Source organism: Neolamprologus multifasciatus, chromosome 18, assembly GCF_963576455.1.
Source record: "Neolamprologus multifasciatus chromosome 18, fNeoMul1.2, whole genome shotgun sequence".
Lineage (NCBI taxonomy): Eukaryota > Metazoa > Chordata > Actinopteri > Cichliformes > Cichlidae > Neolamprologus > Neolamprologus multifasciatus.
Window position 1 is genome coordinate 20048854 of NC_140456.1, and position 23827 is coordinate 20072680.

At 44.3% G+C, this 23827-nt stretch overlaps 1 protein-coding gene across 1 annotated transcript in view; it reads left to right on the plus strand.

The window, feature by feature from the left end:
* The first annotated feature begins 2720 nt into the window (after positions 1 to 2720).
* ptch2 (patched 2) overlaps positions 2721 to 23827 on the plus strand; it is a 28135-nt gene continuing 7028 nt past the window's right edge. The window contains exons 1-18 of the mRNA XM_085140277.1: positions 2721 to 3365; positions 4803 to 4995; positions 13835 to 14024; positions 14113 to 14182; positions 14298 to 14389; positions 16516 to 16624; positions 16738 to 16824; positions 16925 to 17046; positions 17876 to 18023; positions 18974 to 19105; positions 19203 to 19358; positions 19512 to 19604; positions 19705 to 19830; positions 20647 to 21028; positions 21115 to 21639; positions 22156 to 22298; positions 22408 to 22588; positions 22685 to 22965. Coding sequence (XP_084996403.1) covers positions 3219 to 3365; positions 4803 to 4995; positions 13835 to 14024; positions 14113 to 14182; positions 14298 to 14389; positions 16516 to 16624; positions 16738 to 16824; positions 16925 to 17046; positions 17876 to 18023; positions 18974 to 19105; positions 19203 to 19358; positions 19512 to 19604; positions 19705 to 19830; positions 20647 to 21028; positions 21115 to 21639; positions 22156 to 22298; positions 22408 to 22588; positions 22685 to 22965 — 3177 coding nt within the window. The 5' untranslated portion in view covers positions 2721 to 3218. The remainder of the gene's footprint in view (positions 3366 to 4802; positions 4996 to 13834; positions 14025 to 14112; positions 14183 to 14297; positions 14390 to 16515; positions 16625 to 16737; positions 16825 to 16924; positions 17047 to 17875; positions 18024 to 18973; positions 19106 to 19202; positions 19359 to 19511; positions 19605 to 19704; positions 19831 to 20646; positions 21029 to 21114; positions 21640 to 22155; positions 22299 to 22407; positions 22589 to 22684; positions 22966 to 23827) is intronic.

Sequence of the window (23827 nt, forward strand, 5' to 3'; positions counted from 1 at the left end):
ATTTCATATTAATTGGCTTATGCTGGACACTGGCTGCTGTTTAAAGATGCTAATGAAAAAGAATGATAATAATATAAACATGCTTTGTTTACTCAGCATGTTCTGTGTGATTTGTCACATTATGTTTTGTTCTTACTGCAATTATCAGTGATTTTATGACACTATCCTATTAACTACTTACAACAGCATTGTCAAACATGAGGCCCAGGAGTCAGAACTGGCCTGGCAGACTTCCAGCCAGGACTCTGGACAGCTTTGGAAAATGTAAAGGAGGACATTAATTTAGGATTTTTAAAAGCATTTTTACAGCTTTGGCTACAGATAAATATCCACCCCATGGCCATTCATACTACACCTAATTAAATACATAATAAATAATCAATGAAATAATAGAAATGTTCCTGTTATTTTCCCCATCTTCTACAAAAATGTCATTTTTATACAGTGGCTACACAGTATTTTTTTTTTAAGAAAAAGAAAGGGCATTTTATAATTACAGGACAGTCTGGGCAATAAGCAACCCGGCATATTTATTTCTTACAATTTAAGCTCGAAGAGTCGTGCTGACAGATTTCTTTCATTTACTACAGCAGCATTTCTTTATCATATAGATTAAGAGACATACTTCTTTTTCTTGCATGGGATTAAATGCTCTGCACACTGACAGAAACATAAGATCGAAGTCAGCTTGAAGGTGGCCCACAGTGTAAAATGAGTTTGACATCGCTCATTTAAAATATTTGTGTTTCTTTTTTTGTTTTTGTTTTTAATAATTCACATCGGTGATGTTATAAGCCCTTCTTATGTAATGCAATAAAATATTTATACAGACATATTCAGTGCTGTTTGTAAAACTATCTTACTGAGTTGTATTACACTTGATAGCGACATGGCATGCATGTAAAAGAATAACAGTATTAATTCTTTTGTACTAGTGTGTGGCTCTTTCAAAGGCTCTTGTAGTTTAATTATTTTTTAGGCATTCACAACTGTACTAAGTTGCCCTAACTTAGTTATGTTGAGTAAGCTTTACTTAGTTTTTTTTTAGTCAATGAGTTTGCATATTTCTTTAAAGTTCTGGGAACTAATTAGACTTTACAGTGAAGACATTCATACCAAATATTTCAAATGTATTTTATTTTATTACTACACCTAAACATAAAAAGAAATTGAAAAAAATCTGAATAATTTGGAAAATCCATAACCCGCCTAATATTGTTTTATTATTCATTATATGTGCACAATTAATAGGTTTTGGTCAACCAGAACCTGTACATCAGACTTTATTGTAGACCGATATCATCCCTGGTACCTCATTCTTGCATCGGTGTCTTCTTTCTTATTCTAACTCTGCAATCTGACTCCTCATCTGACTTTTCATTATTAGTAGTAGTAAAAAATGAAAAATTGTGAAATAAAGATCATTTTTTGGTCCCCGTGTTATGCTCTTCATGGTGTGCAAGAGCCCCTTTAATAGAATATCACTATAAGCCTGCCCGTGTCTCTCTATCTCTTATTCTTGTCTCGATATCATGCAAACAGTGAAAACTGACATAATATCTTAGCAGCAAAGTGATAAACCAAATGAGCTCATAGCACCATCACAGACATGTTCAAATAGCTTAACTTTAGCTTCAGATAGTTTTACAGTCACCCAACGGGCCTCAAATTAGTAACAGCCACCTGACAAATGTTCTGCACAGCAGCACAGGTCAGTGTTTAGGTGGAGAATGACTTTGTAATCCAGTAAAGTGTTTGTACTTCACCCCCATACAGTCATGAGTGGGGCCAGTGGAGGCTTACATTAGCAAACCACCAAGACACCCTTTACTTACTTTATGAGAGAGAAAACAATCTTTCTTTCTTTGTTTGTTTCTTTCAGACATTATCCTTAGGTGAGCTGCTTTCTGAACTCATGAAACCATGCATGGCGAGACATGGAAACTCTCCAAAAGTCTCTCCAGAGAGATAAGGCTTTCGCAGAGAAACCAGGCGGCACCAAGGCGTTAATGAAAGAGATGCACGTGTCCAATAATTCCCCCGTCTTTCAAAAGGCTTGCCTTACAGGACTGAGGGGTGATATTTTCTAGGATGTGAGAAACCCCACCAACCTACTTTTAGAAGCTTTTGGCCGTAAGAAGTGAGATTACAGCTGTTTAGTGCTAAGAACCTACAGGATCACACGCTTCTTTCCACAGCTGCCTGAAACAAACTGCACTCACAGCAAAGGCTGGGAAGCTAGAAATGTCTAACAAATGTGGAGGCTCCAAAACATAAGATGCCCTGGAGTGATATGAAAAGTGTTGAAAGATCTCTAATTCCCCCCATACAAAAGAAGAATCACATGTTTACAATTCTTTATAAAAACACGTTTCTACTCCTTCCCCCCCTTCTTCCTTTCACTGATTGGCTCGTGTTGATGAAACAGAAAATCTGAAAATTGTGTGTGCGTGCATGCCTGTCGCTGTTATATCAATAGATGGCATGTGCGATTGCCTCTACAAACTGGAGGCCAGGCCACTGGGAATAATGCTCACTAAGCAAGTGAGGGAGCAGGGAGCGAGCTGTGTGCGTAAATGTGTGCGCGCACGCACGCACGCGCGGGTGTGTGTGTTTGCATGCGCGGCCGTGCACAGTTTATTGAAAGAGTTCCTCTCTCCCTTCCCCTCCTCCCCACCGTCCTCCTCCCCCTCCCTCCAGCCCAGGCAGCAGCAGCCTGGGTGGTCCCCCTCTCTCTCCACTTTGGTGAGCTGTTGCTTAGCAGCTAATAATAGGCGATGTTTGCAAAGTAATTTGCCTCTTCCTTGGCCAATGGGAGCCGGAGCACTTTTCCATCAAACCTTCCTTTTCAGGATTTGCCGAGAGGCGAACTTCTCCAAATGTTACCGCCACGGGATCGGAGTTAGACTTGACACGGACGGCTCAGACATAAGCTACTACTACTACTACTACTAGAGCTACTACTCCTCTCTGAGACGTCGGTTCACACACCATCGGGACGAATGAAGACGGAAGGATCTATACGGACTCCGGCGCATAATGTTGGGATGGAGTTTAGAGACTTGTTTGGCTCAAAGGAAGACTAGAAAACGTTCTTCTAGTTTGTTGCCGGTGCTGCTGGATGCGCTCTACTTCTATGTTGGATTATTGTCGCTTTTTCTGAACTCGCACCGATTCTGTGTCGCTTCGTTCTGCGTGCCGTTCACGCTCTTTGGACTATGGCCTCGGATCGCGGGGTCCCAGGGGCCGGCGTCTTTGGAGATTTACCCCCGAGTTACACACGCTCCCAGCCGCCTGCGAACCCAGACTTACTCCGGAGACCCAGCTACTGCCACGCTGCTTTCGCACTCAAACAGATCTCAAAGGTGATACACTGGTCGCAGTCTAGAGTGGATTTTTCTGTGAATACAGCTTTCATCCAGTCGGCAGATGTGAATGAAAGGTTTCCCCTAAAAAAAGGCAGCTTATTTATTTAGGAGTTAGGTTATCTAATCGGGATTTGAGGGTCGCATATGGGAATGCGGTGTAGACTTTAAGCAGCAGCTATCAAACCGGAGTCCGGGGACCACCAGTGCTCCCCTGAGGGGAGACGACTGCGAAATCGGGATCGGTTTGATTTGACTATTTAATACTGAAGGGAAACATTGCCGTTAGAAGCTGATGTAATATAACATAAATCGTTTTAACTGGACAGAGCCGTGTTAACCAAAAGCCTACCTGCGTGACATTTTGGGGGAGCGGAATAAAGCGATAACAAATGAACGAGTCTTCTTTTTTAGCTGTACGTTAACTCTGCTATTTATTTGAACATCGGCTTCTCATTGATTTCTGCTGTTAAAAGCCACCGTGAGGAGAGCGAGAAAGAAAGATAAGGGCTCGTTCCCATACTCTATCCCAGGCGTGTTGTGCGTGTTTTTTTGACTGTGTGCAGCCAGCGGAGAGCGCACTGGCCCGGGGTCTGTTTGGAAATGTGGTGGGTCCTGTAAAGGAATTCACTGATTGAGTTTGATCTGACAAAGCATCTTTGGACCGCCCGGATGCTTGGACGTGTTTCAGCACTGCTGCGAGAAACCACAACACTACAGCAATGTCTCCTAGCGCAGCAGTGACATTTGTGGTAGTTCACAGCAAATGAGAGATTAGACAGCTGGGTGTAAAATTATTCATAAAATGTGAAGTAGAACCAAATTAAAGCAAAAGATAAAGATTAATATTTTTCTGTTGGGCTACAGTTATAGAAATAGCTTGAACTGCATAGTAAATGTGTCAATGGCTCTTTTTCAGTAGAACAAACTCACAGTTTTAACTTTCAGCTTTTATTAAAGTCACGCATTTTGCTTTGGAATGAAATTGTCACCTCTTATTTTTCTTATTTCTGAGAGCTCCTCTAGGCTGTAAGGTAAAACACTGGAAATCTCTCTCCTTAAATAAGGACGTCATTAAGTACAAAATAGTCCCAACACAGTGTCATTTAAATCGTATTATTGGGATAGAACTACAGATAATGTCTAGCCTGAGATTTAACACATGAGACCTGCATCAGAGCTCTTTGGCACCACGACTTGTCTCCATTTTATGAAAAGCATGATTTAAATAACAAACATATGTTGTCTCTGAATACAGATGCATGGCTCTTCAAATGTTTAGAATTTACTTGCACAACGTTGTTTGAAAAGATATGCAACCAACCTTTTTGAGATAGTAAGCATGATTATGTGTAGTATAATAGTAATAACTAATAATAATAATAATAATAATAATGATAATCTTCTTTTCTCATCCTCTTCCTGCTTCCAATCCAGGGGAAGGCAGTAGGCCAGAAAGCTCCTCTTTGGATCCGGGCGAGGTTCCAGGCCTTCCTATTCTCTCTGGGCTGCTACATCCAGAGGCACTGTGGGAAGGTCCTCTTTATTGGACTCTTAGTTTTCGGGGCTCTGTCTGTGGGACTCCGAGTCGCAGCCATCGAAACCAACATTGAACAGCTATGGGTGGAAGGTGAGTGTGTGATATTTCCTGTTTGACAGTGCATGCGTTGCCCTAGGGAGCTTGTTTTGGGTCGTAATCGTGTGAAGCAGTTAAATGTTAAAATGTCTTAAACACTTAACTGTATGCTGTCTGGCGCTGGCACTGAGTCTACAGTAAATCTATCATTCGGTATGCTTCCTCACAACGTTGTAGCTGGTTTATGGACTTTTTTTTTTCTTTTTGCTTTTGTTGGATCGTGACAGCTGATAAAGTGACATGAAACTAAGAGAGTGATTGAGATAGAGCAAATGGTGCAGACATCCCCTGGTTTGTACACAATTCTCAGTTGTTTTCCACTGAGTGTAGCTGGAGTTCTGATGATGAGAGGTGTTGGCAGGAAGATACAGGTTAGTGTCATCTCAGTGCCGTGGGAGGGCACTAGGTGTTCGGTGAGCGACACAATGGCTTGTCTTGTTGAAATCCTGATGACAGAACTGAGGATTTGTGGGACTTAGTTTAAGTATTTTTTTATCTTTTTAGGGGCTTTTATTAAAGTTAGAATTACAGCACACATTTCTAACCGCATTAGCACCATATAAGGAAAACAGTCCTACTTACTACACCCATTATTAATAGCCTTGTATACAGCAGATTCATGCCACTCTCTCCTGTGCATTGTATATGTTTTTATCAGCAGTTTTTCATGTTTTTTGACTTATTTATCTTCTACGTCTTTTCATCATGAGAGCAAACACATCCCTGACATTTCTGCCGTGTTTTTTTTTTTTTGGATATCTTACATTTTCCTCTTCTCTTGATAGCGCTCCCATTCTTTACCTCTGAACTTTTTAAGTTAAGGTTATCTGTACATTTCCAGCGGCAGAGGCAGCTTTATTTGGTTTTTCACACTGACCAAATTCCTTTTAAACCCCCAGGCTTCAGTGCCGGGGCTGATCCCTGCAGCAGATGGACTGTGTGAATGGTTAGCCATCTTTGAGGGCTCTGACCCCTCCCCCCCTTAGCTCCCTGTGTGGTCCCTAACTATTCTTGGATTCCATTCAACAAGAGGCAAGCAGGCAGGCAGGCAAGCAAGCAGGCACCACCTCCCTCCCTTACCCTCCTCCCTCCCTCCCTTCTCTCCTCCTCACAAGAAGAAAAAAAATATAAGTGAATGCAGCTGAAGTTTACCCACCTGTTTTGCACGCTCTAAAAGCGCCACAGCAGTTGGTGAATATAAACAGACTCTATAGGGTTTTTTAAGCCCACCATGTCACTGGAGGACAGGAACAGGCGGCTCCCACAGGACCTGTGTGGAGGTGTTGGTGGAATCACACGCCGCCGGTTGTTGGAAGGCTGTGCGCTTCACTTGCGCAGGAAGTTAAATAAGGTTCTTTATCAAGCACAATAAAACAAAAAAAGAAACAAAAAGAAAAATCTTTAAAAATGTAGGAATGGAAATTGTTAGCTTTGAAGGAAACGCCTCCATCTCCCACAATAAGAAGGAGAGCTGCCACTGTGTCCCTTTTCTTTGGTTTCACTGTGGTTAGTGTAAAGCTTCGGGATTACCTCTCGAGCTAATTGGCCAAGCCATCTTTTAAAGGACATGTTTAGATGTTTGTGTGCAAGTTGTTTTGCTGTGGGATTGAGAGAGTTGAACTGGAGGGGGGGGGGGGGGGGTGCTCAAAAGGAATGCTGTGCCTTTAAGAGGCCGTGGCCATCTTTCTAAAGTTTCTGCCTGCCTTGTTTCCACCAATAGCCCATTGACAAAGCTGCTAGGGCCTCAATGGAGAGTAAAGTGGTTCGGTAACAAGGAGAGGTTAGTTCTCCCTCTGTCTCTCACTCTTTCTCTTTTACACACACACGCACGCACACACACGCAGAAAAAGACACATGCACCAATACACATAAGCCAGGGCACAAAAAAAATATGCCTTCTAGTAAGACATCAGATTTCAGACTGATGGAACGAAATTATAAACATATATTTTACATTAGTTCCTAAGTTTTATTTGTCGTGTTTTGGAATCTAAACATGTAAAGAATTTGGCTTTACATCAAAAGCAACTTTAAGAAGCGGCATAAATGAAAGTTTTCCCACTTGCACCCTAATTTGTTCAGATGAAACTAGCTGTGAATTGACACCTTATGTGTTAACACTCCAAGCTGAATGTGAATGTGTGTGTGTGTGTGTGTATCTGAATGTGTTAGGAGCATATGCTTCCCATCATATATTCATACTAGGAGTTGCCCCCTGCAGTTTTCACACACATACACAAACACGCACACTTGTCATCTTTGTCACTTCTGGTGCGTGCAGCTTGCCTGCCCGCCTGTCTTCCCGCCTCAGGTTCCTGACTGCGTTCTCGTCTGTCTGCCCGGGCTTTGTGTGCGCCTGTTTATATTTCTACCTGTCTGTCTGCCTGCTCTGTGAAGTCAGGCCACCAGGGCTTTTTTTTTAATTGCTTCCTCCCTCCAACAGGACCAAAATACCGTGAAGCACAGCAGTGCAGTCTGTGTCTAGAAAGTGTAGACAGAGAGAAAGAGACAGAATTTGTGCCTACACTTCACAATCAATCAAGCATTCTTTATGTCTTTATTCATATCGTTTACTTCAACCAGAGGACTCTTGTGCATTTCCAGAGCGGATGAGCTACTTATAAGTCGAAGGCTTCATCGTACCTTCAGCTCTCACACCTGTGTAGTGGAGAATAAAAGCCGGAGTATCAGGGTGTTTTGTCTGACAAGGGGATTACGAACTATTTCTGGCTAACTGCCTCTGCTCTAAAGGATCTGAGACAGACATCGCCCATCAAATTACCTTACACCCATGCACATCTTTTTTTCTTCTTCCTTCTTAAACTGCAGTGCTGGCCCGAGGGATGGCACTTGTTGCCAATTTCCTAATTCATTCATAAAGTGCCTGGATTAAATTGAGTTAAATTGTGTTTCAAAAAATCATTCATGTTATCTAGTTAGAATTAGATAAAGTTTACACTGTGGTTCTGCTTATCTAGCTTGGGCCACATTTGAGAATTTGAAAGTTAAGGTATGACCTGGGCAACGTGTGACCCGGCTCTGTATTGTTCACAAGGAGAAAAGAAAAAGATCATAAAAAGAGGCGCAGGAAGAGGACGAGGATAAGAGGAGACAATAGTGTGGGGGGGCAGGAATGGGGTGGAAGGTTTATTGCAAGCTCACACTTTTTTTTCTCTTTTTTTGCTGCTGTTTTTGCCTGTCTCATTTGAACAAACATCAGGTGCGAAACGGTCTTGTGGATGTCTTTCTCTATAAAGCCCTGTTTGTTTTATGAGAGAAGTTATTTTCTTAAGCTTAATTTTTTATTTCTTTTTCACTAAAATGTGTAAAACTTCAGGATTCCTTTGCGCAGCCTTTGGATAATTGTTTTCAGGCGCGTATCAAGCCGCAGCCGAAAAGCTGTGTATGGGAAAGAGGGTAAAGAAAATGCCTTCATGTAACAGTGGTGCTGTTTACTCTGACTTTAACTAAACTCATCTTTCTTGGCAGTTGTTTGGGTGAGGCATGACAGACATGTACACAGACTCAAGCTGTCCAAATATGAGCGCAGCGAGACAAGGACTATCCGGGTAGCAGTTGCCCCATAAAAAGTCTTATGCAGGAGAGAGGGAGGTGAAGACCATACATTGTATACAGAATAACAGGGAATCAGACAAGATATGAAGAGACCGAGGTGTGGACTGATTTAAAGAGAGGAGAGCAAAAAAGTTTGCACAAATGCACACGTGGGCGTTTCACCGTTTGGAGCGGTTTCTCTAAACAAACCTCAGAGTGGCACAGCAGGTAAATGCTATAATTCATTGGAGTGCACACAGCGCCCCAGTTCAGACAGAGAAAGGGAGCTCTATGAGGTATTATTGGAGGTGAATAGTGCGCGGTGGTGCCCCAACTAGATAAATAAACTCCCAGCGTTCAGGGCCCGGGACCTCACTGGTAGAGAGAACAAACAAGACAGAGTCAACCTGGGTCACTTCTAAATGTTTATTTCACCCCCTCTCCCTCCATCCCTCAATCCAAGACTACCTCATTCCATCCCCGTTCTCAGCATCCCCAAAACACACACACACGCTCTTCAACAGAGAGCCCAAGACCACCCCCCAACAAATAAACACACACTGAGCAGCTACAGATACATCTGCATATGACAGACACATGGCTCTTGCTTCTACTGAGACAGGAAGCACAAAAGAGCGTGCTCTACCTTCCCTTTTTTAAAGTCTTGTTTGTTTGGGGGTTTTTTTTCTTCTTCTTTTTTTTGCCTTTGGTTGTAAAACAAAAGCTCTTCATATATTTATTGGGTAATGAGTATCACCGGTTTACAGTGATAGCATAAAACAGGTCTTTGGGCTGAAAAAAGGGCACTGGACTGTCAGGCTCTTTGCTACATTGAATGCGATATCCTTAGAAAGGCCGCAATGCAACCGAAAATGGGATAATAAAAACTCAATCAGTATAGTGTGGCACCCTTTATCTCTTCGCTGAAGAGCAACCTTTGTCTCTGGCTGTGGGGTGGGTGTGGGGGGGAATAAAGCGACACCAGTCACCTTAGAGTTTGCACCATTTGCCTCTGTCTTTACACCGTGGAAGTATAAAAAGTGAAGTGAGAGGGGCTGGAGAGAGAGAGGGGGACTGAACATTTTCTTGGTACTTGGGAGGGAAAAAAGAAATGCTTCTGGGGCTCAATAAATTCATTTCTCATCTGAATGAGACCAGCAACGTGGAAAAATTTTGCTTTTCAGGCGGGGATGAATGTATGTTTCAACCACACATTAAGCAGCATTAGCGGTCAGTGGAGTGTCTAATGTGACTATTTTTCACAGTGGCCAACACTGCCCATGATTAGCATAATTAGCAGAGGCAAGCCTATACATATGGAAATAGAAAGTGCCTAAATGCCAGCCCTCGTGGAAATTTATGTGTGGTGGCTAACACCACTGGCACATCTGAATAGAAAGTAAGTGAAACTGATTTTTCATGTTGTTTTTGCTGTTTTATGCAGTTTTTAAGGTGTGATTTGGAGACAGCTTTTTATTTATGTATTTTTTTATTTTATTTTAATACCAGGGAAAAGTTACAGGACAAACAGAGACCACATTTGTTTTTTTGTGTGTGCGGGTAGTTTAGCTCATTTCCTGAGTGAATGGTGTTTTTGACAGCTGCTAAACAGATACACTGTATTTCTATAGGTAAGATAGCAAAGTGCCAGCTTCTTTTTCTTGCCCCTTGCCTCACCCCCCCTTACATCCCGACTCTGGCATTGTTTTACAGGCTGGGAAAGTTTTGGTCCATTTGCTTTTGTTGAGGGGAGGAAAAAAAAAACGTTCCCTCTTTATTTTATTCTGCTGTTTGTTGGGAAACATCTGAAAGAAATTGAAGGGTTGAATGACAAAAGGGTCTGCATTCAGTCTGGAGCTGTACTGACGGATTCTATAGAGGAACAGCCCATCTGCTGGGGTGCAGCCTGCTTTAGGCAGTGCCCTGGCTAGGGAAAGCCATAGGGCAGGACTGGGCTGAAGAATCCAAAGTGGAGATTCTGGTGGGTCCAAAAGAAGGGGGCCTATTTGGGTGCCAAGATGAAGGAATGAATGTCTCATTTAGCTCCATTGCTGAAAATCAAAAGGAAGTAAAGCAGCTCTTTTGTGAATAAAACAGTGGAGAAGGAAGTAAATCATAGGTAAAAGACAGCAGGCGAGGGATAACTTAATCTATTTTTCATATTGTTGCTACGCTATGATAAAGTAGCGTGGCAACCTTCCCTGAACTATATTTTATCAAAGGAAGTTTTGTGTAGAAATCGGCTGTATATTTCTTCTCATCTTGTCATGCTGTGTAAATCAGGAAAAACGTCAAATGCACTACATAGCAAGTAATAGCATACATGTCACCTTCAGCCCTCTTCTTCTTGAGTCTTCCTCCATAGCAGCGTGGGGCCTTTCAGGGGCCCCCTAATCCAGCTAATCTACCACACTAAACTTTGAAGGCGGCCTGGTCTGACCTAGAATGGCCTGGAACTGGGACTAGGTACCCATAACCACAATAGAATAGAATAGAAACAGGCCTTTAAAGGTGGTCTTGGATCATTCTAGAAGCCAGATGTTTTATTGAGTTAGGAGATGCTGTCTGTTTGGCTTGTAAGGATGGAAGGGTCAGGTGGGTAGGAAATGACTGAGGTTGGTGGAGACAGAGTCCTGTTTCACCTCAGTGCACACACACACACACACACACACACACACACACATACACATATACACCGGCACATGAAAACACGCTTTCTTAAAAACATTATTATTTTTTTTATTTTTTGTACACCCACAGCCATGAAACCATGTCAGGGCTTGTTATGACATTTTCCCCTCGCTTTTCACTTCCCCAATGTCGTAACTGTTGTGAAAGTGCTTTTAGTGGTGAAGCTAGTAAATGGATTCACATGTTGCACCCATCAGAGTCGAATTGTTTGCTAAAATTTGTAAGATGGTGGTCGAGTATCGCGAAAGCATCTCGACAAACCGATGGGATGTGATTTAGAGTTGCGATCATTTGTGTTCACCCATCTCCAAGCCCCCCATTTTTCTTTTTTCTTTTTTCAATTTTGATCATGTTGCCAAACAAGGACTAATATTTCATGTTTCAGAATCACTCGTGTAATAAACTTGCCAGCCACTGGGCTGTTAAAACCCAGCTTTACACCCTCAAAGGTGCTTTCTTCCCAGGGTGGGAAGAAAGTTTCTGGGAACTGTCTCTTTAAGGCTGTGAGGAGCGAAGCCTGGGTGAAGGGAGAGGGTAGAGGGGGGGAACTGAAAAAGAGTGAGAAAGGGAAAAACAGCCTCAGAAAGAGAGAGAGAAAAGGGGGACGAGGAACAGGGAAAGAAAGGTAGAGACGGAGAGGCTTCTTATGGAGAGAGTGGTGAACTTGAGCAGAGCTGAGTGCTGGGGAAGCTTAGAAGTCGGGTGGTTGGGGCCGGACCGGGGGTTGAGGAGAGAAGGCGAGAAAGAGAGGGAGAGAGAAACGAGAGAGGACTGGCTGCCTGGGTGGTCCAGATGGGAGGAACGAGACACAAATAGCTATAATTTACTTCAGGAGGCCTGTAATTACAGAGCCAGAGTCTCTTCGAGCCACCCAGTTCCTGTTGGGATCAAAACCCCACGCTGCAGAGGTTAACATACGAAATGTCAAAAAAGGTTTAACAGATGTCAAAGAGGTCCTCAAACGGAAAGTGTTCAGTTTTTTAGTGGGGTTTTTTTTCTTTTTGATTGGAAATTAGTGGGGCAAGAAAACCCAAGCGGGGCCACGAAGATTAAAATGTTTTACACTAAATCTCGTATTTACACTTCATGACAGTTTGAAAATGACTTAATAAAAGTCAAATCTCATTTTCTAACATTTCCAAAATTCCAGGCAGAATTATTTCTTTCACATATGTCCTGCTGTGGTTTATAAATACATTAGCTTTAAAAAAAAAAGTTTTTGTGCAAAGAACATCCAACAAGAGCGTGTCCCATTTTGAAGTGTTTTCTTTATGAGATGCACTAAGCCCGACACCAGTGACTGCAAATAAACAAGGTGACCCGATAGTCTCAAGGCCCTGCGAATGTAATTAAGCCTTGAAAGCGAAGCCTAGAAATATTGGACTGTGTCACAGAGGACCGCAGTTCTAACCTGATCTCACACTTTTGCGGCGTAGGCTGAATAGTTTGTTTTTTCTTTTCTCCCCATCAATTATGGGAGCCTGTTCCAGCCAGGGGGAGGTCCAGAAAGCGTGAGGGAAAAGAGAGAGCGGGAGAGTGTGTGTGTGAGAGAGAGAAAGAGATGGAGAGAGAGGTAGATGGGAGAGTGTTAAAAGGATGAAAAAAATAGATGCTCGATGCTGCGAAGTGCAGTGCAGTAAAATTGGGTGAACGACTGACAAAAATTTGAATCAAGAAGGTGGTAGCCCTAGTTTCTAAACTCCCACCACTTCCCTCTTTTCTCCCCTCCCTTCTGTCTCTCTGGGGTTGTCGTGTAGTGGGACAGCAAGAGGGGCAGACGGGCCCTCTGTGATCCAGCGCGGCATGTTTCATGTCCACTTGGCACTGGCACAGATCCCCCCGGCTGGCAAACTCTTTTCAGGGCAACCTCCTGTAATTAGGGGGCTGGGGTCTATTGCACAGCACAACATAGCTCTCTCTCTCTCTCGTTCTCCCTCGCTCTCTCTCGCTCTACATTTTTTTCATCCGTTTTCTAACTTTTCTCTTCATCACCGTCTCTGACAGCCATATTTCTTTCCTCCACGAATATATTCACCGTTCTTTATCCATTCGAACTTTTATGTCTTTCAATGCCATATCACAAGAACACCGCTGAGGAAGCGTTGCAGAGAAATACAGAGTCTGAGATGAACACATTTTCCAATAAACAACCTTTAAAGGTTGAAAACTGTGCATAAACATCAGGAATAAAAGATGAAGTGCCCATCATAATTATTTTTTATGAGTTCAGATTGTCCCGGTCTGTATCTGCTGCTCTAAACAGAGCAGTAGAGCGTTTTGGGGGCATCAGAAGGCTGGTTTCACTAACTAACAGGGCACATCTGTTTCGCAGAAGGAGCCAATGAGAAGCTGTATTACTCATTTCTCTTGGCCAGACACTGGCTTGTGTGAAGTGCCTTCAAAACCAACACTGGCGAAGGCCAAGGGCGTTGGTCAATATATGTGTGTGTTCTTGTGTAAGTGTGTGTGTGCATATGTTCGCACAAAACCTACTCTGTAATAGGATACAAATGTGTGAGTGTCTTTGCATGTGCATTAAAGAAAATCTATCTGTCTATCTAATCACTTTTCATTTCTACTTTTTTAGCTGGCAGTCGTGTGAGCACAGAGCTTCGCTACACAAGGGAAAAGCAGGGAGAGGAGTCTGTATTTACCTCACAGATGCTTATCCAGACCCCCAAAGAAGAGGGCACAAACATTCTCACCCAGGAAGCTTTGCTGGTTCACATGGAAGCCGCGCTGTCCGCCAGCAAAGTGCAGGTGTCATTGTTTGGAAAGTAAGTGGACATGCTCTGTGAAGATCTGCTGCGCACACCCATGTGTTTTTTAATAAAACTTTTAATCTAAGACCTTTATTTCTCTTAGATCATGGGATCTTAATAAAATATGCTATAAATCTGGAGTCCCCATTATAGAGAACGTCATGATCGAAAGGGTAAGTCGATGAAGAAATATCTGTTTTGTTTTGTTTGGGGTTTTTTTGTGTGTCTATGTTTATTTATCACTGATTTGTGATGTTTACTTCTTTCTTTTCTATTTCCTGATCCCAGATGATTGACAAGCTGTTCCCCTGTATGATAATCACCCCATTGGACTGCTTTTGGGAAGGGGCCAAGCTACAGGGAGGCTCTGCCTATTTACCGTAAGTCTTGGAATATTTGCCATAACTTTTTTTTTTTGGGTGCACTTTTAAGCACTTCATTGACAGCTTGGCTGTTTCTATGCACTGCTTCCATCTGATCTGAGTAGAGCTTTTGGAGGGGTCTGTCACTTTTAGCACATGATGGATGGAGACATACAGTTGGGCTTTCAGTAGTCTATCAGTGGGTGCTGTGACTGACAGTGCTGGTCAGTAATAGAGTTCTTTTAGGGCCCAGAGAGGGACTGAAAGGGGGTGTACTGACAGAGAAATTCAAAGAGAGAAGGTTTGAGAGAGATGCAGCGGGCAAGCAAGCGAGGCAGGGATGGAGAGAGAGTAGATGGCTGTAACAGCAACTGGGTGGTGGGTTGGTAGAACGGAGGGCGGGGAGGCGGCGGTGGCAGCGGCGGCGGTGGTGGTGGTGGCAGGGGAGCCCTTTGGGTCAGACAATGGTAAGCATTCTTTCAGTTTACGAGTGAGTGTCCATCAGTGCAGGGGCCCCGGAGGAGGGAGGGGGGCTGGCTTTGTCAGCTCACGGCTAACACTCGGCATTCTCATGGTAATGCCCCGGGCTCCTAGCTCCCAAGTTGTCCAACAAATAAAATGGGCAGTATTCAAGCCCCAAGTCCCCCGAGAAGGACAGAGAGAGCCTACAAGACAGTTAACAGTGGAGTCTGGGCGTATTTAGGCATTTGGAGATTCTATTTTTTTTTCTGCGGGGGATAAAGTTCTCTTGAGAAATTGAGTCACTGAAAGGGATCTCTTTTTTTCCTCGTCAGAAGTGATATTTCAATTGTGTGCTTAGTTTAGAAAAGATAGTTTAGATCATAGCAGATGTTTCTTTGCAGAGGAATTATTTGTTTATGTGTGTGTCTTAGCTGACAGCGGTATGTTGCATGACAAGCCAGCACATACAGAAACAAGAAACAAGTTTCCCATCCTTAGCATCTCCCTGTTGGCTTGTGTGAAAAGCATAGCACCAGAGAAAGAGAAGGGGGCCTTTGATGAATCACACATCTTCCAAACATTCACACAGTGCTCAACATCTGCTGTTATTTATTAAATGTATTTAACTTCTTCATTTATTTGTTATCGTCGTTGAGCTTACGAGAGCCTTTTGCATTCACTGGCGGGACTGTCGCTTTATTCAGCTTCTGCTCCAACCATTTTTTTAAAAAACAAAACAAAAAAAACAACTCAAAAACAGAAGAAATAAGAGTATGATAGAGAGCAAGAAAAGGGGAGGGGGGGTCAGGAAAGAGAATGAGTGAAGAGTGGGAGAGAAAGAGAGTGAGAGAACTGGGGAGAACAAAAAGCAGCAATCTATGAAAAAACAAAAGGGCCCAGGCCCGGTCCAGTCAAGCAAAAACTAGCTGATAAAGGAGTGTCTTTGCAACCAGCAGCAAAAGGGGGACCCTGGTATGTGGGAATAGGAGAGCAGCTCTCTTCATGAGCCATCGGGGGGTGATTCAGCTTGGAGTTCAGATACTTTGGGATAATTTTATTTCCCTTTGTCTCGCTGAATCACAAACCACAAACATAATTCCTCCAGTTTTTCCAAAATTCTTATTTTCCTTGAGCAAGTGCATTACATTTCCTGATGTAGGCCACATTGCAGAGCAAACCAGCACAGTACAGATGAAGCTAACAAACAGGTTATTTGTCCATGTATATCTCATCCCTCGCCCGTTTTCCCATTCATTGCCTTCCATCCTCCTGGCCTCTCCCATCCCTCCCTCCTTATCAAGATGTTTGGGAGGCAGAGGTAATTGTTATGACTCAGTGCAGGGCATTGAGGAATGAAAGTGAGCAGGCAGCCACTGTGCCTTTTCCCTGGGCATTGTGGCAGCGTGAAACAGGATAATAAACGCTATTTTATCCTGTATCTGCAGCTAGCCTCCTGTGTAGCCCACCACAACAAAGGAGCGAGAGAGAAACTGAAGTAAAAGTTTTCCTGCCCAGAGTAAACATTAGCGAAGAATTCAAAGCCACGTAGCCGTGTGGGCACATGCTCATAAAAGCTATTTTACGTTGCCTTCCTTCCTTAAGTTCCTACAAATAATGTAAAATCAGTGTGTGTGTGTGTGTGTGTGTTTGTTGCCATTATAAAGTGTGTCTTTGCTCTGCAGGGGTATGCAAGATATCCAGTGGATGAATCTAGATCCAGTCAAGCTGATGGAGGAGCTGAGCCAGTTCACCTCACTGGAAGGGTTCAAGGAGATGCTGGACAAAGCCCAGGTGACGCACAGAAAAAATTACATGGATATCTTTACTAAACAAGGCTGCGTGTCATCTATGTTTACACCTCTTATTGTGTACTGAGACATCTCTAACATTGTTTGATTCCTCAGGTGGGACATGCCTACATGAACAGACCATGTCTAGACCCCTTAGACCCTGACTGCCCCCTCAGTGCACCTAACAAGGAGCTAGGAGAGGTAACCTCGCATGAAAGAGTGCAACTTTAGTAATTATTTACAGTGCACAGAAAGTAAACCAAAGAGGCGCACATATTGACATTTCTGCTTTCTTATTCAGAGTCCTGACATTGCTGGGCGTCTCCAGGGTGGTTGCCATGGTTTTAGCCGGAAGTTCATGCACTGGCAAGAGGAGCTCATTTTGGGAGGGCGGGTCAAGAACAGCCAGGATGCTCTGCTGAGGTGTGTGTGTGTTTTTGTGGGTATATTTATACATTGTCTTCCTCTTGTGTGATAAGAGTCATATTCAATAGCAAGGATGTGACGCGATCACTACCAGCCAAGTAGGCTACGAGTTCCCCTCTGAATCTATGGAACCCCCTAACAGCAGTGAAGACACATGCTAGGAATGCCTCATATCGAGAGGGATCAGTTTCCTGAATGACCCCGGTCTGGGATCAGCCAATTAAAGATGATTGACAGTTACATAAAGCCCCACCACCCTGCTGCACATTTGTTGTGTGCGGGACCAAAGAAGAAGAAGAAAAACAAGGAGGCGAATAACACTCAAATTCACTTTCATCTAACCCAGGGCTCTTTATAAGACAATCTTCAGAGTTCAACTGGCTATAAAAGCATGGCTAGTACAAATGGAGTGAGAGCACTGGGTCAGAGCCCAGATCAAGCCCCCCTCCACAGACCCAAGAGAGCCTTGAATGAAAGAGGATTCCAGGCCCATCTGCAAGAGCCACACTTATTCTTGGATGTGATTTATGATCATCTCTTTCACATTTTGAGCGGCACTGCTGCTTGCTTTACCGGTGCCAAGAAAACCTGAGGACATCTGGGACTGCAGCCTAGAGATGAGCAGACAGACTAGATAACACCTGCTTTTAGTTGTTTACACTGGCAGATGGGCAAGCAAGCAGGCGGACAAATCTTAGAGGAGACGGCACCTGCTTTCAGATACAAGGGACATCTAAACACTCAGACTTAATGGTTACATTATGGTTTTTTTAAGAGTCGCTCATCATTCCTGATGTGTACTAAACTTTGTTTGCATGTTTTGCAGTGCGGAGGCTCTCCAGACCATGTTCCTGCTGATGAGTCCTAAGCAGCTATATGAGCACTTTAAGGACGACTATGAAATCCACGACATTAACTGGAATGAGGAGAAAGCCACCGCCATCCTTGAGTCCTGGCAGAGAAAGTTTGTCGAGGTACGAACTCACGCACAGATTTCACGCTCCTTTAAACGTGCCATGCTTCAAGGACAGCAGGGCAGAAATAAAGATATTTTGTTGTCACTGAGATCATGTAGGAGGAGGGGGAGAAAAATTAGAGCTCATTTCCTTGTCCTCATGCTGCCATCTTCACTGACACACACACATAAACACACACACAAGCGCACTGAGACTTTAATCTGCAGTGTCTGAATTCCATCAGTCTTCAGCTCCCTTGTAAACTGAATCGCAGGGCAGACCAGAGCACCGGGTTAGTGTGTGTTTGTGTGTGTGGTAGGCCAATCGTCTCCCTCTCTGTCAAGACCCTAGTTATAGGAACAAGCTGTTGCTGTGATAGCTGACACCCACCACGGCGAGGCTAAGCACAGCGGGAGGGAGGGGCATTTGGGGAGGGGAGGAGGGGTAACACAACTCAAATGTAAACTGACAGAGACATGAGGCTCCCCCAGCCCGACATATTAAAGTACAAGTGCAGATCTGTACGAGATAGCAAATGATGGTCGAACGCTTACAGGTAAATGGCTTTCAGGCGCTTTGGTTCCTTCATGGGCATGAAGTACCAGGAGACGCCTTCTGAGCCATGCGATCCCATCCTTTTTCACCTTTGACCTCACAACCTCTGGCATCTGTGCTCATTACTCCTCAGTTGTCATACTTATGCACGCACACACACATGCTAGCACATGTAAAAACACACTCGGGCCGTCTTACTCACTTTCACAGCCATGCACATTTCAAACAGAAATTTTAGGGGGTCCTGAGATATAGGGCTGTAGTAGTTTAGGGGGATTTTGAACCATGTGTGTAACAAGGTCCATATTCCTTCAGTTGCTCTTCCACATTGCTTAGTTATAAATTAGGTAGTATGTTTTTTTTTTTATTCTTCAGCAGAACGCTTTAACAGTTGATTGATGTTTCCCCATCAGGTGGTTCACCAGAGTATTCCAGCAAACTCCAGTCAGTCCATCCACGCTTTCTCCACCACAACCCTCAATGACATCATGAAATCCTTCTCTGATGTCAGCGTCATCAGGGTGGCTGGAGGATACCTGCTCATGGTGATTATAGTCACTGACGTTTGCCCATTATTTTTGGATAATAAGTATCTTGTATCATTTCACTGTCTTTAATAATAATACGTTTTCTCCTCTCCAGCTGGCCTATGCCTGTGTGACCATGCTGAGATGGGACTGCGCCAAATCCCAGGGGGCCGTGGGGTTGGCTGGGGTGCTGTTGGTGGCTCTGTCAGTGGCAGCTGGACTGGGTCTCTGCTCCCTGCTTGGCCTCTCCTTCAATGCCGCTACGACACAGGTACAACATAAAGGGAGGGGCGTACATCATTCAGTTCATAAGCACATTTAAATTTAAGGAGGTCCTCCTTCGATTTAAATCACAGAGTTTGATTCCACATGCTGAATGATCATTCAGACCCTTTATTCTCGACTGATGTTTTTCCTATTCCAGGTGCTTCCCTTCCTGGCACTGGGGATCGGTGTGGATGATATGTTTTTGTTGGCTCACTCCTTCACAGAAACTGAAAGCAACATACCCTTCAAGGTACCTTTCAAAGCCTCTTCTCCTCTCTTCCCTTGTCCTCTCCTCTTTTTTCCTCTGTTCTGATTTGTGTCTTCTGTTTTTTGTTTTTTGTTTTGTAAAGGAGCGGACAGGAGACTGTCTGCGTCGCACCGGCACCAGTGTGGCTCTGACTTCCATCAACAACATGATTGCATTTTTCATGGCTGCTCTAGTACCCATCCCTGCGCTCCGAGCTTTCTCATTGCAGGTATGTTTTGCAGACATACACAGACACACGCCTTTACACACATGCGCGCATGCATAAACAAGCTGTACACAATCGCACACCATGAGGCCTTGGGCTCCTTTTAAAATGAAAGAGATAACTTAAAAGAGTTGACATTTATTCAAAGCAAGCGAAGCCTTTGTTCCTAGTTTTATTGCCACTGCACCTAGAGGGCCAACGTTTTTTGTGTGTGTATGTGTGTGTGTGCATGTCTTTGTGTGTAAGTGTGCATATATGTATATATATATATACATATATATATATAATAATCAGAGCAAAGACAGTAATGAACAGACAGAGACAGAAAACGGCAGGGAGAGGGAGGGAGGAGTGGACCAGTATATCACTGGGCCGTCAAGGCGGTTTTCTCTGATCTGTGACTAACTGTGGGTGGTCTGAAACACACAAGCTCGCACACAAATACACACACAAAGATGGACACACTCTGGAAACCACAGCCAGTTAGAATGTCAGCTTCAGGGGACGGGTGAGCGGGGAGGCAGTAGCTGAACCGGTGAAGGGTGATGGTTTTGCTCAAACTTTATATTTATATATATCTTTCTATATTTTTTGTGACTTCTTTCTTTTCTTTCCCCTACTGGCTCGCTTAGTATTCGTGGCTGGTGATTTAGAGAAGAGCTTTTCTTTACTTACCGGGCTGTGGTGTCAGGCATTAAAAAAAAAAGTCTTGACTCTTCCCAGTTGGGCTGGTGTGTCTGTAATTTTATATCCTGTTCAGTCTCTTCTTAGCTCTATCTTGCTCTTATTTCACTCTGTATTTTTTCTCCCTTTCCCTAGGCGGCCATTGTGGTTGTGTTTAACTTTGCCATGGTGCTGCTCATCTTCCCCGCCATCCTCAGTTTGGACCTCCACCGTCGCGAGGACAAGCGTTTGGACATCCTCTGCTGTCTCTACAGCCCGTGCTCCGATCGCGTCATCCACCTCTCCCCTCAAGAGTTATCGGACGCCGGAGAACAGCCTCACACGCCAACAACGGCGCACACGCACCAGTACACTGCAGGCTCGACCATCACCACCAGCACCCAAATCACTACGACGGTGCAGGCGTTCACGCAGTGTGACGCGGCAGGCCAGCATATTGTAACAATTCTGCCGCCTACCTCACAGATTTCCACCAGCCCTCCTTCCATCATCCTCTGCCCTCCCTCCCAGCCTCAAGGTAAACTGAACTCTATGATGATTCTGACAATACAGCAATTTATGATACTGGAATGCTCATTTGCTGCTTGTATTTCCTCCTTTTAGCCGCCTCTCCTTCCCCCACCACCACCTCTGTGCCAGACCCCTATGGCTCCCAGCTCTTCACCCCTACCTCCAGCTCCACACGAGACCTCTTAGCCCAGGTGGAGGACTCCAGATCAGGGAAAAAGTGTGTACCGCTCCCTTTCCTGCACTGGAACCTGTCCAATTTTGCCAGGGAGAAATATGCCCCTCTGCTCCTTAAGCCTAAGAGCAAAGCAGCCGTGGTTGTTCTCTTCCTGTGCCTCCTGGGCCTCAGCCTGTACGGTACCACCATGGTGCATGATGGCCTTTACCTGACCGATATCGTGCCACGTGACACCAAGGAATACGACTTCATCGACGCCCAGTTCAAGTATTTCTCCTTCTATAACATGTACCTGGTTACTATGGACGGATTCGATTATGCCCGATCTCAAAGGCTGTTGATTCAGCTGCACAACGCCTTCAACTCAGTTCGATATGTGGTCAGAGACAGCGACAACAAACTGCCCCGCATGTGGCTGCACTATTTCCAGGATTGGCTCAGAGGTAAGAATTCAGAGTAATGTTATTTTGGGGGTTTTTTTTAGAGGGAGTTAGGTAATAACTTCTTCTTTCTGTCTCTTTCTGATAATGAGTCTGCTATTTAATGCATTAGGTTTTTTCAGACATGCTTTTTGCTAAAGACAACAGTGAGTGGGTTAATGGGTGTGGGGGTTAGAATGTGCAAAGGGTGAGTGGAAGTTCAGTCATATTGTTAGACTGCATCCACCTGGGCTCAGAGGTGACGTACTCGCTCACGGTTTGAGGTCATAGGCTATCTTGGCATGTGTGTGTGTGCGCGCGTCCTTAGGCTAGAATGTGTCACAGATCCAGTGAAGAAGAAGTAATAGCGATCAGGTCAATCTGATCCAGAAAAGGAAACTTGATATTCCACATTTTCAGCATCACTGCTCACACAGGCAGACATGCAGAAGAACTGTTATGATAACAGAAATCAAAGCATTTATAAATGACAGCCTCAATAATCCTCTCTCTTCTTTGTGTGTTCTACCTCACACACAGGTCTTCAGGCGGCTTTTGATGCTGACTGGCAGGCAGGCAGAATTACCGCTGACAGCTATCGTAACGGCACAGAAGACGGGGCTCTGGCATACAAGCTCCTGATCCAGACTGGTTCCAAGAAAGAGCCTTTTAACTACAGCCAGGTGAGTTAAAAAAAAAATAAAAAAAAAAGATAAAAGGCTTTGTCTCATAATATGTTTGCTTGGCATTATAGATGAAAATATAATCAACAAATGCAAATTTTTTCTCTAGCTGACCTCTCGTCGGCTGGTGGATGTCGAGGGTTTGATTCCCCCGGAGGTTTTTTACATTTACCTGACAGTCTGGGTCAGTAATGATCCCCTGGGCTACGCTGCATCTCAGGCCAACTTCTACCCTCACCCCAGAGAATGGATTCATGACAAGTATGACACTACAGGGGAAAATCTGCGCAGTAAGTCATCTGATTTTGGTCAGAGTGGATGCATTTAAAGGTGACTTACAGTGTGAATACAAAATCACTTTACCTTGTTTTAATCTCCTCTCGCAGTCCCAGCTGCAGAGCCCCTGGAGTTTGCTCAGTTCCCCTTCTACCTGAACGGCCTTCGTCAGGCCAGCGACTTTGTGGAAGCCATCGAGAGTGTGCGCACCATTTGCGATGAGTTTGGCCGCAAGGGTGTGTTCAATTACCCCAACGGATACCCCTTCCTGTTCTGGGAGCAGTACATTGGCCTCCGACACTGGTTCTTGCTGTCGATCAGTGTGGTGTTGGCCTGCACCTTCCTGGTCTGTGCGATCCTCCTGCTCAACCCCTGGACTGCAGGCATCATTGTAAGTGGATAGCTCTTCATCCTGCACTCCACTTTTTCATTCCTTCATATCGTGCATTTTTCCACATCATTTCTGTTTTTTTTTTTTAAATTCTCCACCTTATCCTAACTTAGCATCCTTAACCCCTTCCTCCCTCTCGCTCTCTTTATTTTCACCCTTCTCAGCATAGCTCAATAACACTGTCTAGGGGGCCCCTTTTTTCTCTGTTGAGGGCCAGCATGCACACACACACACACAAGGCCCTTTGTTATTCTAATGTGCGCTCGGCGAGCCTAAAAAAAAAAAAAGGAAATGCAAAGGAGCAAGAAAGGCTTTACCCTCCTGAAGCCTCTACCTCCAACTCTCTCACTCCTTTTGTCAAAGGGAGAGGGAGAGATTTGGGGACAGGACAGATCTGCCCAGTTGCGACCTTGGCCTGCACAACCCATCCATCAGGGATATTTGTCTGTACGTGTATGCGCGTGTGGGAGAGCGGAAAAGAGACAATCTGAGTGGTCAACAGATGGATAACATTTCACACACAAGCTGGTGGAACCGGTGGTCCTCAAAGACCCCAAACTCACACAGAAACACACATCCCCATAGCCCCATTAGGGGTCTGTAGCTCAACTACAGAGCCGGTTTCAGCAGGAATGCGTTTAATTTAAGCAGCGGCCCACAGCAGCGCTGATTGAGACAGCAACACAACACAGTCTCTCAGACAGAGAGGCACAGCTACATGCATGCATGGTCTCCAAGCATCAACCGGCCTGTGAAGGCTTCACCCAGCCTGTATGTGGTCGAGCAGTAAAACGGCTTTTATCATTTCCAATTTAACTATGCCCCAGCTAAAAGCCCCTGCTGGGATCAAAAGCCGCCGTTG